This window comes from Glandiceps talaboti, chromosome 17 (assembly GCF_964340395.1).
Source record: "Glandiceps talaboti chromosome 17, keGlaTala1.1, whole genome shotgun sequence".
In the NCBI taxonomy this organism is placed as follows: domain Eukaryota; kingdom Metazoa; phylum Hemichordata; class Enteropneusta; family Spengelidae; genus Glandiceps; species Glandiceps talaboti.
The window spans coordinates 15,436,522-15,451,370 of NC_135565.1; the positions used below are offsets into that span (position 1 = coordinate 15,436,522).

The 14,849-nt window shown below is 35.7% G+C and overlaps 1 protein-coding gene across 1 annotated transcript; it reads right to left on the minus strand.

Moving 5' to 3' along the window:
* Window positions 1-400: 400 nt before the first annotated feature.
* Window positions 401-13,038, minus strand: LOC144447960 (leukotriene-B4 omega-hydroxylase 3-like). The gene is made up of 9 exons (XM_078138082.1): window positions 12,715-13,038; window positions 11,276-11,423; window positions 9,776-9,948; window positions 8,532-8,668; window positions 7,517-7,772; window positions 6,442-6,638; window positions 3,808-3,941; window positions 2,656-2,803; window positions 401-1,517 (listed from the first exon to the last, which is right to left on the minus strand). Exons 1-9 carry the CDS (start codon window positions 12,937-12,939, stop codon window positions 1,334-1,336), a joined length of 1,602 nt encoding a protein of 533 aa, XP_077994208.1. The 5' UTR covers window positions 12,940-13,038; the 3' UTR covers window positions 401-1,333.
* Between the last annotated feature and the right edge of the window lie 1,811 nt (window positions 13,039-14,849).

A 14,849-nucleotide genomic window follows, 5' to 3' on the forward strand; every position in this document is an offset into this window, starting at 1 on the left:
TTGTAAAGAAGTATTGTATACTGAATACAAATAATGAAATATATGATGTTGCTCGTCAACCATGCCCATATATGGCAGTAGAGTGATCAAGCTTATAGTACACAAATTACCATGATGATTGCCAGTTAGAAAATAAACAATTGAAGCCATTAAAATCATCAAGTCCATATGTAATGTTTACAGAAGGAGCCTGCTTGTATTGAACTGTACAAGCAGCAATGTGTTATGGGTAAAGGATCCTGTTGTGTGTGTGTTGTGTTTCTGTCATTGCTATATAGTTTTAGGTTAACATATGTCTATCTTTATGTCAAAAACGTGTCCATGAGTGAAACACCAAACCAACATCATTCCACTGTAAAATACAGAATTAAACAAGCATGTCTTCTTAATTTTATTGACTAACAAATTTATTGTCAAAAAATATCATCCATCCCCTACCAACTCACATCGACAAGCAATTCCAGACATATTTGTCTTCAAAATTTCAATGTAAACATCTTTGTAATGTGATTAAATATAAGGTCATTCATAATCAGATTTAGATTTTGGTAATAGAAAAATATATAGGACACAAATGACAGCTGGAGGACTGTTGTGGATGATAACTCGCAATAAACCAGATCCATACATTTCAAATTTCACTACAACCTCAATGATATGAAATTAATATATAATTATATATCTATGACCTGTATATTTCGATACATGTATGGGATAATAGTATTTATACTTCCTGAATATCTGTACACATAGAAGTATAGAAATTAAGTCTTTCAACAAAAGAAAAAATATACGGAATATCATGAATAAAGAGCTTGATGAAATAGCTGCTGAAGAGTCTGTAAAGTGTAAGGTATGCCATGATGGACGCCCTCAGTCATCAACCAACCCCTTTCAAGTCTGTCTCAATCTGTACCTATGCTGGCATCTTCCAGCCAACTCTGGTTTCAGTCAATCAGGTATAGTTCTGTGACTGAGGGTGTTAACATGACCATGATGCCACATTTGTCGCTCATTTATAGCCATGTTGCTGTCAATGATATCAAAATAAATTTCCACCAAATCTGGTAACTTATCAAATTCAAACAATTGAGAAATATCTTCATGACAACAATTGTTCTAATCACCTGTCGTAGACATTTAGATATTACTCCCCAGTATTTTTCTTCACTCATCCAAGGGGAAAATATGAGTGACCTAAGGGGCCTTGTAACTACAAGTCGCAAGAGGAGTAGTGGCAAACCATTAGGTCATGAGTATTTTCTGTAAAGTGCAGAACTGAATCATCTTGGGCCATTTAGTTTCCTACTGTACTAAATGCCATTACAAAGTATTACATACATGTAGATTTACATGGTGTTATTCTCAAGTTAATACCAGTCTTTGATCTCAGCACCAAACTAATGAAACGATTTGGAGCAGGCTTTTGGTGGTCCAAGTCAATCTGAAAGTGATGTAGAATTGTTGCTATAGTAACTTTCATCTCATTCATTGCAAAATTCTGTCCAATACAGTTTCTGTGAAGAGAAAGAACAAAGATAGACATCACATTTTAAACTGATATCAAATGCAAAGAGTCTGTCAACACCTTGCATCAAGAAGACTAAATGCCATAGATAAACAAAGCAAGAGTATGGCGAGAGAGAAAGACTGGCACAAGTCCCCTGAAACATGGTTTTGTATGATAATAATGTAAATAATTTAAACACAAACTATACATACCTGTTGGTACAGAGAGAGAGAGAGAGAGAGAGAGAGAGAGAGAGAGAGAGAGAGAGAGAGAGAGAGAGAGAGAGAGAGAGAGAGAGAGAGAGAGAGAGAGAGAGAGAGAGAGAGAGAGAGAGAGAGAGAGAGGGGGGGAGGGGAGGGAGGAAGAGAGCAAGAGAGAATGAGAGAGCGAGGGGAGGGAGGGATGGAGAGAGAGTGAGAGAGAGAATGAGAGAGATACAAAGAGTGTGTGTCCTACTAGCCACTAGAATCTAAGTCATAAAATGTACAACTTAATTTGTAGTTCCTCATGTATGTCATTCCAACCACTGACAGTTGTGTGCCCCCCCCCCCCCCCCACACACACACACAGCTGAGTTGTAAGTCTCTTGTACGTAATAACCTACACTAGGCCTACAATGTCGGATTTCATTTGTTAAAATGAAATCTAACTGTCAATTTATAATAAGAGAGATGTCATGCATTTATACTTACTTGGATTAATTGTCTGATGCCTAGAGAAGATCTAGACAGAAAATTGATATTACACAAGTTGGGATTGGATGAGTTATGTCAGTAAAAGTAGCAATAGTAAATGCAATAATTTCATTATATTAAAGAGGTTTAAGAGTAAGATCATGATGCTTGAATGGTTAGAGTGGCCAGCTTGGAATCTGCATGTTGTAGGTTCAAACCACATTTGTTTCTGAATGGCTAAAGTCCTTGATTTGAACCAAAATGTTACAGCTGTCAACAAGATATATAATTGGGGTCCTGGTAGGCCCCATGGTAGAGCTTGCATTATGAATGATTTAATCCTTTATAGAGGCTGCAAAACAGAAGGGAGTAAATCAAGTATAAAGGACTATTGTGCCACTATATGTCTATGTAAAGTGCTTTGAGCCCAGTGAAAAAGTGTATCATTATTATACAATATAGTTAACAGACCTTGGTCCAGCTGCAAAAGGTACATATGCATATGGTGATCTCCCCTTTGTGTTCTCTGGAGTGAATCTCTCTGGCCTGTATTCACAAGGATCATCCCATACCAGTTGGTTATGATGTAAGTTGTTAATTTGTATTGTAACCCTGTAACCTAGGCAACAAAACATTATTTCAAAACTAATAATGTGCACTTTATACAGCATTTTCCAACCAAATACAGTACACAATGTACTGTACAAGTACTGAACATCTCACTTCTTTATTCACATTATTGTATTGTCCTCATGTTTAAATGGTAACAGTGGCTGGCATATGCATGGAATCACAAGTTGTTAGTTCAAGCCTTGTTACCGTCATTTGTGTCTGGTTGAGTAAAGTTCTTGGTCAATATGTGAGCCACAATAAAGACCCAGAAAATCCAACTGTCACATGTACAAATATGGAATTCGTTGGTTGGTTAGTTACCTTAATTTGCATATAGGAGTACTAGTCACGTTCTATTTTCCCTAGGGCAATAATCACGGAATGAAAAGTGGCATTCCTTGGTTAAACACAGAAATGCCCTATATAAAGAGGATTATGGCTAATACATGCAAATGCAGGAAATTCAAACTGCTGTACAGAGCACTAGCTTCTGGGTCTTGTTTTCAGCATTTTTTCTGTACTCAGAGAAACACACAGGTCATGAATCATGCACAAATTGTTTGTGAATGTCGCAAGATGGTAACTTGATACACAAATTAGTTGAAAATGAATCTGTTTGTTTCATAGAATGTAAAAACCTTCCAAAATGAGATGAATTCCCCTGCAGACAGCTGTTTAGATTGTGTGTCACTCAGGATTATTCAAATATGTGACATTTGCATGTGTGAACAACCCAGCTAGGGAATGTTTATATTTTGGCAATTAGTTGCCAGTGAGTCACCACAAGTTCTACACTCCCAAAACATAGTCAGTCATATGCAAAATTGGGTGCCAGGCACAGGCAGTCATGCCTTTAAGGCTAGTAGCTGATTTGGAAATGCTGTTAAAGCAAATTAAACTAATCCACTGCACTTACCAAAGATGACGTATATTAATATCGCTGATAATTAATAGAAATGAATTAAAGGCAGAGATAAATCTGATTAGACTTTTCATTTAAGTATTTATTACCTGCAGGGACTGTCCTACCATCTGGAAAGGTCAAAGGTGAAGTCAATAATCGACTTATAGCAGGCACTGGTGGATTCAATCTGAGGCTTTCCTTTATACATAATGTAAGATATCGAAGTTCATTAAGATCATCCCTGTCACAGAAATGATATATTTGTGAAATTATACAACTATGTGTTCTTGGTTGTAGTGCTTGAGTAGTCATAGGGTGATTTAATCATGTATTGAAGGATGCATAAAAGGCTTAGTGATATTTTTGATTATAACAAGTTGCATTCACATAGCCTTCAGTGATTGGCTTAGAACATGCCACCTGGTATAGACTTGTGACCCATTATTACCTTAATTTGCATATAGGGGCACTAGCCACATTATATTTTCCCTTGGGCAATATTCTCAGCATGAAAAGTGGCATTTCCGGTTTTGTACACATGATGGTTACGAAACACAATTTTGGTTATAACACATCGCATTCACATAGCTAGCCTTCAGTGATTAGCTTAGAACGTACCACCTAGTATGGACTTTTGACCCATAATGACCTGAATTTGCATTTCTGGATTTTTGGCAATTCCATTGTGTGACTCACGTATATGGAACTGGAAATGCCACCCTTTTATGCAATGATTCATGTGGCACTGAAGTCTTATTGGGGATTTGTTTTGAGCTGTATAGAAACAATATGTGCCCAAGAATGTGATGTGTTATGAAATACTTACTACCCCGCCTTATTTGGGCACTAGTAGACATCGTATCACCCTCCATGCTGTGATGTAGCAACTGTTTCTGAGGTTCACAGTTGCTACATAACAACTCTTGGAACAATACACGTCTATAAGTGCCCTCATAGCCAGGCTATAAATATATAATTGAACATGTAGTATATAGTATGTATGTTTACCAGAAATATATTTTTAACAGCTGGTCTAGTCAGTAATTTAACAAAGAGAGATTTACTGTTATACTGCCATACCTGCACTTTACATGCAAAATGATATTTTCAGATGTGATCCTCCATTACATACAAATTAATCATGACTGCAGACAGCCATAAAAACAAATATATATATTTATGTTTTTCTATCTGACAAATATAGATATTATTTTACACTTGCTTACACAGAACTACTTTTTTGTACCTCTAGCCCTAAAATCAAAGGATTGTGAATAGGAAGTGACACCTATAGTATTACCATAGAGACTCTTTTACGAATAGACTTGCATATAGGAAATACACTTACATTACTGTGTTTTGCATACATTAAACTTTGAAATAATTTAAATAATAATAATTGTAATTTATTTTATATAGTGTCAGTATCCACAGTCAAAACATGTGATCAAAGACGCTTATTAAAAAGTATACATGACACTAAAAATGAAAAAAAAAATAGTTAATAGCTAAACTTAATTACTTGAAATAAAAACAACATCAAAATGTTAATAAATAGCTATTCTAAAAATGGTGAGTGTTAAGTTAAGATTTACAAATTGCTAGGTTTGGGTAATGATGGTCTTCGAGAGATGGGACTTGTACCTCGTGTAGTTAAAATGGAAATGTAGTTTTACCTATTAACACATTTGTTTTAGTGTCAGTTTGTAAACCCTTACTGTTTGTCACAAGTGTTAGCACCAATGACATAATCAGGCTGGTCACTTTTAACTAGCTGGGGAGACAGGGGGAGGGGGGGGGGACATTTTGGAAACAGAACTTCAAGTGGGGAGGGAGTCATTTTGGAAACCACCACCTCAAGAGTGTGTGCATGTATGTGTGTATGTGGGGGGGGGGGGGGCTTTGGTAAACATCACTCAAGGTAATTAGCACCTGTACAAAAGGTAATTAGCACCTGTACAAAAAGATCAGTGTATTTGTAATTCTGATGTTATGGAGTGACTCTTTAACAACTTTAATTGGTCAACATTTAGTTGTCAACATTACAATGCGTCTATTCTGAAGCTCTACATCAAACCATGGCAAATGCCTTTGGAAGCACAGAAATCATTCTGAAAATACCACCAGCACCTGTGCTAAAATATGAATGGATCTTAACACACTTATAATAGGCAACATTAACAGTACTAATAATAGTCATGTCTGGTTACAATTTCATCTGTTCATATATTTACATACAAGATCCACTTTAAAATGGACATATAGATGAGTATTAGGTACATATTTTTGATTTGTAATTAATAAAAAAACTTTATCATGTCTTTCTACTTGAAAAGTCAATGTGAAACAACATTAACTAAGCCTGTGTGTGTAACTCAATACATTGCAAAAAGCGACAAAAATGTGTAAAAAGTTTGATATTGTATGTACAATAACAAACAATTTACACATTTATTATGCTTGTGCAATTTATTGAGTTACAAACACAGACTTAGTCAATGTTGTTTCACATTGATTTTTCAAGTAGAAAGACATGATAAAGTTTTTGTATTAATTACAAATCCAAAATAAATACCTAATACTCATCTATATGGCCACTTTAATTGACATAACTTAAGCTGCTGGTGGTAATTTTAAATGCAGAACCATTTCCCAGCATAGGTAATAGCCCTTGGCCTAGTGTAGAGAGCTTCTTAAAATGTAACACCAAGACAAGTTTCTATGTGAATATGAAATTTTACCATTCAATTTCTTGACTGTCTTTTCCTGCCAAAAGGTCATTCACCTCCTGTCTACATCTGTCTTGGTGTTCTGGATGTTTGGCTAGGTTGTACAAACACCATGATATACCACTAGCTGTTGTGTCATGACCTTCAAACAGAAATGTGTCCACCTCGTCTTTGATTTCTTGTTCTGTTAACCCATTGTTATCTTCATCCTGTGCAACACATAAGTATCATCAATGAATATGATACACAAACTATGATATATGATATAGTTATGATATATGATGTAATGTGATGGGTGGGGAGGGTGGGTGGGACGTTATGTGATGTGATGTGGTGTGGTGTGGTGTGGTGTGGTAAGGTATGATAGATATGATATGATACATTATATGATATATGATGTGTTATATATTATGGTATGATATAATATATGGTGCGATATCATGTGTGATATGATATATGATAAAAATATTTATCGAGTGGCTAGTATCTATTAGTAATACTCACTGACTTTCTACTGACAACATGAAGTAAATAACCTCTCTAAAAAATGTAGGTCTTAAATTTTATTTCTACTGTTTCCAATATGAGGTGAATAAGCATGATAACTGGATGTTGAGAGTGATATCAGGATAATGTGCGATTTCTCTCTCTCTCTCTTTCTCTCTCTCCTTGTAAGTATTCCTCTCTACTTTTTAATATATCATTTGTTGTGATATCTTAGAGTCACATAATTTCTTATCTGTATTCACAAGCACGTGCACGCGCACACACACACACACACACACACACACACATTGCATGTTAAACACAACTTCCAATACAACGCATTTATAATTCAGAGGGCCTTCCATTGTGAGATAATTGTGCTGTACAATTATTACTCTTGGCACAGACCTATATCAGCACAACAGCCCTAAATACTAACTTTCTCAACTCCCTCAGGAGCTTATCATATCAGCAGATTATTCATTCTTTTATTTCTAAGCTGTCATTGTGTCATTATGTATAATATAAATCTCACTCTCACCCTCTCTGTTTCAGATACCCATCTGGTGTAAATACAAAGATGAAATATAATCATAAATACCCTTGCTTTCAACAGAATGTCCAGAAAATCTACATATTTCCTGTTAACTGTTTTCCCATCTTCCTGAACCAAAGCAGCTTTTCTTTCTTGGATAACTTTCCATGAATATCGATGGACAACCTTTAAAGCCTTGTAAAACCTACGGCCACTTGGACTCAGCTGGTAGATGAAGTCCGAGTAAAATGGAGGGAAGCGAATCCTCTCAACGATCAAAGATGACAACGTGTATACCCCTTCTATATAAGGAATGTCTTTTCTGGAAAATAAAATGACGGATGTCAATATGTATGCATAAATTATACAACTCAGGCCTGAGGAAAATACCAAGTTCTACGGATTGTGACTTATATCACTCATATTTCCTTTAGCTAAATGAAAACAAATATTGGGAATATCAATTGGATATTATTCCCCAATATTTATCTTCCTTCAGCTAAGAGAAATATGAATGACCTAGGGGGCCCTGTCACTACGCATCACCGTAGGTAAGTAGTGAAAAAACCTTGTGGTCCCAAGTATTTTCATGCTGAATGAAGAAAAATATTATGGATTAATATATTCATAAATAAATCATAATTTATAAAACATCAGAAAAAACAATGTCAATTTTGAATGGTTTGAAACATATGTGGAGTGCCACAGAATGATGACATAGACACGGATTGTCATGATGTACAGCGATCATGGTATGTCATATTTTTTGCGTAAAGACAATAACTGGCTAGTGCATGGTATAATATCTAATTATAGCTTATAATAAGAATAGGAATATTGACTAATCTCTCAATACAGTGCTGATGTTCTCCGTACATGTGAAAAGATGAAAATACTATACATTTTATAAAAGAAATTTTAAATTGCATGAAGAATATACCTTAATTTGTAAGATACGATATGTGTCATGCCACTCTAAAAGTTTCTCTTCAGAAGGGCGGGCATAGACAGGCACCCTAACATGGCCTATCTTACAGAAAACTCATGTTTGAATGTGTATAAATAATGAATATAAACTTACATTTGTGTTTGACAATGACTATCTTGACTGAAAATACACTTCAATAAACTATCTAGTGTCATTAAACTGATATGTTCAAACATCTCAACAGGAACATCCTGAGAGTCTGATGATTTGCATATGGCAGACCACTTATCCTGGTGAAATTAAAATAGTTAATTATCAAAATAGGTAGTGTAGCTTTTACATAAAAATGATGCAATTTGACCCCTTAGTCTAATAAAAACTCTGACTTGACTCCCTAGTAAAACGAAAATGTTCATATTACCCCCATAGTATATAAGACTATATGACTGATTTAACCCTAGTACAATTAAATGCTGACTGGAACACAGCCCCCTCACCTTCCCCTTGAATGACAATGACCAACAACTAGACCCCCTAGGATACTATTCATTAAATTGTTGATGCAGGTTGTGGGAAATAACAGAATAACAGTAAATAAACTTGTAATCGTACACGTAGATTTACAAAAATAAAGTAAGGTTGCCTATAATATTATTATTCATATTTGAAGTGGCCATATGGATGACCAAGGGGTATACATTTTGGATTTTTAAACAACTTTACCATTTTTTTCCTACTTGAAAATAAATGTGAAATAGTATCGATAAAGTCCATGTTTGTAGTTAAATAAATTGCAAGAAAGAGTTTTCTTAAAATGTGGAAAAAATGTAATATTGTACGTACTAATATTAATAGGTATTAAATAAACACTTTGCACACTTTAATTTTTTGCAATTTATTGGGTTACAAACAACAACAGCTTGGTATGTGTGTTGCTTAACATTAGTTTTTCACGTGGACAAATACAATGTACAGGAAAGCTCTTCTAGCAATTAAAAATCCAAAATAGAGACCTAAAAATCCATATGGCCACTTTAATATAGAATGCACCGCGGAAATAAATATTGTACAATCTCACTGGTAAGGAAATCCAAAGCCATACTTAGTTGGAAAATCAGGTGTCATTGTACAAATTTAACAAATTTGTTAAATAGAGGTAAGAAATCAAAATAAATCAAAGATATCAAAATTTAGAATCAAATATGGTCACTGAATACTATGTTAACTTGTAGGAAATTCCTTAAACAAGAAGAGTGGCACCTAGTTATTTTATCCATATCGAAAGGATCATGAACAAGCTTTCATATGGGAGAGGTTTTAAGAACTTGGGCACATTCCATCTTAACTTCATCAAAAGTAAGGGAGAGGGGTGGGGTGATCACTGGTTAGAAACTTACCACAAGGTCAAGGGCACATTGATTGAATATCTTTACATAAGGTTTCAATATGTCAAAGTGAAAGCCAGGTGTTAAAAGTCGTCTATTTCGAAACCATTTCTTTCCTTTACTGACAAGCAAACCATCACCAAGCCAGGTACGAATAATTCCATACATAACTTCATCTTTGGGTTCTATAAGTGAACAAAGAACACACCTGTTAATCTGTGATATTATTCATAATATCTATCTCCAAGTTTCAGTAATTTGAGGACTTAGACTGTTGAAGGGGTAATCTGTATGCTCCCTGGGGAGATATCGATGAGGAAGACTAAAGGGCTGTTGTGCCGTTCTGATCCAAGCCAGGGGTAATAACTGTAAAGTGCTTTGAGCATGGCATGGGAAAGCACTATATAAGAACCCGAGATTATTATTATTATTATTATCTGGGATATTATTCATACATTTATGGCATAAGAATTTTGTCCTTAATTGTGTTTTTTAACTCATAGGGACAAACTCCCTTTTGTCACTTTTTACTTAAATGTATTATAGTGTACCGCACCGGTAATTTGGAAGGCAATGTTTTGTTGTGAGTCAGGGGTGACACGTCAATATGGCTGTTATTTTGTTATGTGTAAGCAGCATCAATTCAAGTTACTGTTTTACAGCAAAACACAATGATGGGTCATGCTTGTGACTTTAAATCAATTAGTTCTTGATAACTCATGTTGACTTTTGATGGATGTATAAATGGACCACACTAAATTTGCGGTATCACATGAAAATTGTTCTATCAGTGGTCTATCAATTTGTCTTAGAAAGTAACACAATGATGGGTTGTGGTCTAAACCCAGCATTTTTTATATAGTGCACATCAAACTGCTAATAGATGGAGAAAAACAACAGTAGCAATGCATGGGCCATACCAAAGTATGTGGCTTCATAAGAAATTGTGTTGGTGGTTCTACACAAAGTGGGCTTAGAAAGTACCACAATGATGGGTTGTGGTCTAAACCCAGCATTCATTGATATAGTGCACATCAAACTGCTAATGGATGGAGAAAAACAACAGTAGCAATGTATGGGCCATACCAAAGTATGTGGCATCATAAGAAATTGTGTTCGTGGTTCTACACAAAGTGGGCTTAGAAAGTACCACAATGATGGGTTGTGGTCTAAACCCAGCATTCATTGATATAGTGCACATCAAACTGCTAATGGGTGGAGAAAAACAACAGTAGCAATGTATGGGCCATACCAAAGTATGTGGCATCATAAGAAATTGTGTTCGTGGTTCTACACAAAGTGGGCTTAGAAAGTAACAAAATGATGGGTTGTGGTCTAAACCCAGCATTCATTGATATAGTGCACATCAAACTGCTAATAGATGGAGAAAAACAACAGTAGCAATGCATGGGCCATACAAAAGTATGTGGCATCATAAGAAATTGTGTTGGTGGTTCTACACAAAGTGGGCTTAGAAAGTAACAAAATGATGGGTCTTGACTTCAAACCTACCAGTTGTTGATAATACACATCGAACTGTTGATGGATGGATACAGACAACGCCGGCAATAAATGGACCAATCCAGTTTACCCTGGCTGGACTGTATGGTCCATTCAATGTTGTCTCTTGCACAATGAATTTCTCTTCTGAACTGTTACCCTTCAAATCAAAAGAGAAAACAATAAAAATAAGAAGAACAACTATAAGAACTATAAACATCGAAAGTTTACTGAGTGCATGTATCATGTAACGTTTGATAATATAGTTTGTAGTTTTAATGACTCATTTGCATAATTAATGATTTTCAGTAATTAGGCTATAACTTACGAATGCGCACTTCAAATTCAATATAATTTTGCACATACTTCAAACATAGGAAATGGCACGTGTCCAGAAAAGCTTGTTGATGTAGCTTTTAGTTTTAAGGAGTCATGTGCATAATTAATTCTTTTCAGTATTTAGGCTATACATGAAGAGTACAAGCTTCAAATTCCATATACTTTGGTATGTACATTAATGATACCAGAGTGCATGTCTCATAAGGCTTAATGATGTATCACTTAGTTTTAATGAGTCATTTGCATAATGAATGTCCCCCTTCAAATTTAATATAATTTGATATATATATTGATGGTAACAAAGTTCATGCACCATATAAAATTTGATAATGTATCTTTTTAGTTTTAATGACTCATTTGCATAATTAAAGATTTTCAGTAATTAGGCTATATCTTTAAAATACATACTTCAAATTGAATATAATTTGGTACATACTTCAAATGTAACTGATCACATATGTTCTGTTGCATTCCAACAATCATTGTGTGTAAGAACAAAAATCTAAAGTCTTTACCCTTATGGAAGGCATTCAGTTAGTTTTGGCACTGCAGTCATTAGAGAAGTACGTAATACTACGCTCAACAGTATAACGCGGAAGTGATTTTGTTTTAAAATGAAACAGCATTTTTAGACATTCAAAAATGAATTCATAGTCGCAGGTGACGTATAAGTATGTTATTTGCCAAATACTGTTCCACATCTTGATGCTCGAGGTAATTTTTCTGGTATAACGGCTCGCCTCCGGTTCTCCGTTATACCAGAAAAAATTACCTCTCGCAGCAAGATATGGAACGGTATTTGGCAAATAACATGTACGTACATGTATAGCCAATAATACTGACTTGTGAAATATCATGATATCTGCAGATAGCGATTTGGTGTATGTATGTGGTTATGAACATTAGATAGTGCTACTAGTCTTGAAGTCCATAATCTGTAAATGAAGACGAAAACGATCTATCAACTGGATATGAGCTCACTATTTCTTGTGATGTGAGCGTCCTGTTGTCAGTACTAGCTTGGAGTAATTATAGTTACGCATGGGATCATGACATGGACTGATAAACTGCTTCAAATGGGTCTTGGACTAAAATGGAATCAATATACTTACGAGACCGATATGTCCGAACAGCCAATGTCGTGGCGGGGTTGGAAATGCCGACAGATCGCTCTCCGCTTGCCAACGCCGTCTTACAAGTTCAACGCACTTTGCAATAAATAAACACGCCGTAATAACAAGCAGTGTTAGCGATGACAGTTTGACGTAATAAACGGGAGAATTTGTCTCCAATACTGCAAAGACTTGTTCCCGCCATGAACTCAAAAACGCTGACATATTCACTAGCCAGCAGCCAGTAGTTATATATAGCACTTGACGAACCTTAGTATAAACAGACAGACCTAGACCGTAGACGTCCTACGAAGCTTCGCGCTGTTTACGTTAGCCAAGGGTAGGTCAACGTTCAGCGTTTCGGATATCTTCCAGACGACCGCAAGCGGGCGGGCTTCGAGCAGAATTTTCTGTAGGAGATGGACTGAGGCGAGTCAGCCCGAGCCATGAACATTCTTATCGTATGAAAGAAAGGAGAACTTGAAATATTTTGCTCTTGATTTGCAGTTTTTGGAACCAAATAATTTAGGCTGGGGTTAGAATTTACGGAGGGGGGGGGGTGAAGGGGAAAAAATATTTTGGTCAAAATGTTTTTCGTACCCCCCCCCCCCCCCAGTGCTCTCAAAGAATTCCAATACTTCTGCCCGGATGCAGTTTACAGTGAATGATATCTTGTCCATTACAGCATATAGGTTAGATGCTATAAACATACAATGGGTGGTTCAACATCAAATGTTACACATATAGTTGCCCCAAAAGGGAATTTGCAAACCCACCATGTTGAATGTTGCATCATGGGAAATATAATAAACACTAATGAATTGGTATTGTAAACAATACTGTTACATTGTTTGCAACCACAAACGATCAATTCATAGTACCTGACCATTGTTGGATGTTTATTTTATTGGTAGCTCCAGATTATAACCACATATAATCCCATAGTCCTTTGCGTCTGAGCATGCTCAGTCTAGATTGCAAGTTCCTATTGCAATGTGCGTGTATTGCCGTCAATGCATTAATCACATTATAAATATAACGTTCTAAAAAAACGTCGTCTGTCACAGGGAAAATCATTGTATCGAAAACACAAAAACAGTAACTTTATCTTTTAATACAGAACTATTGAAATGTTCTATGGAACACTAGTGAGTAAAATGTGGATTCACATTTATGTCTGACACAATGTTTGTACCGTCTATGACTGATGCTGTGTTCTTGTTGTATTTCATATTGCATATGACTACACAAGGAAAGGTCTAGTCTTGTAACGAGACCTCAAAATCACATTTGAAAGGGTGCCGAGCATAGCTAAATTAAAGTGTACATGCAAAGTGTTGAAATCGATATATTTACTCTATTGACAATCTATGAATCTCTTTTCGATATGCCAATAAGAACTATCGATCAACGTATAGTAGGGAATTATACTCAGCAAGAGGTGCACACGAAATCACTGTATAGGGACACGACCAGAATAAAACTTCAAGCTGATTTATTAGCTGACACCGGCTGGTATACCACTTCAATACAGATCTCGGGAGATTTAAAATCTTAGAATCTCCCCAACAAGCCCCAAGCTACCATCCATCTCTCCAGCCATATCTCTCTATAAAGCTACAATAGTTATCCTATCTTATAGCCCAGAAAAAGGGCGTCTCTCGATATGCAAAGCATATTAAAATCACAAGACAATTTTTATTCTAAATCAGCATCCGGTGTCATGAGACGTTTCAAACATCCGACGTCTCTAGAGTTGAAAGCTTATTCAATGGTTCCCTTTGTTTCAAGCCCAGCACTCTAACTTGAACTTGACACTATCACTAACAAAAGCTATAGATTAGGTTTTTAGGCACTTATTGTTCTCGCTACTAATAGCTTTTTCCATTGTTTCGTTCAATTGTATTCTTTTGTTATTCTCGTGTCTTTGTACCTGATTGGAATGTTCTCTTTTGTAGTTATAATTGTGTGTTGGTTTTGCTAAAGTGCTTGGCTAAAAGACAATAGGAGCCATTATATCGATGTTTGGCCATAGCTCGTTGAATCCTTTTCTTGTTGAAGACTGTAAATATATGAGATTTTGCAAAATCTGTAACACAACTATGGTAGAGGACGAATATCACTTTCTCGTAATA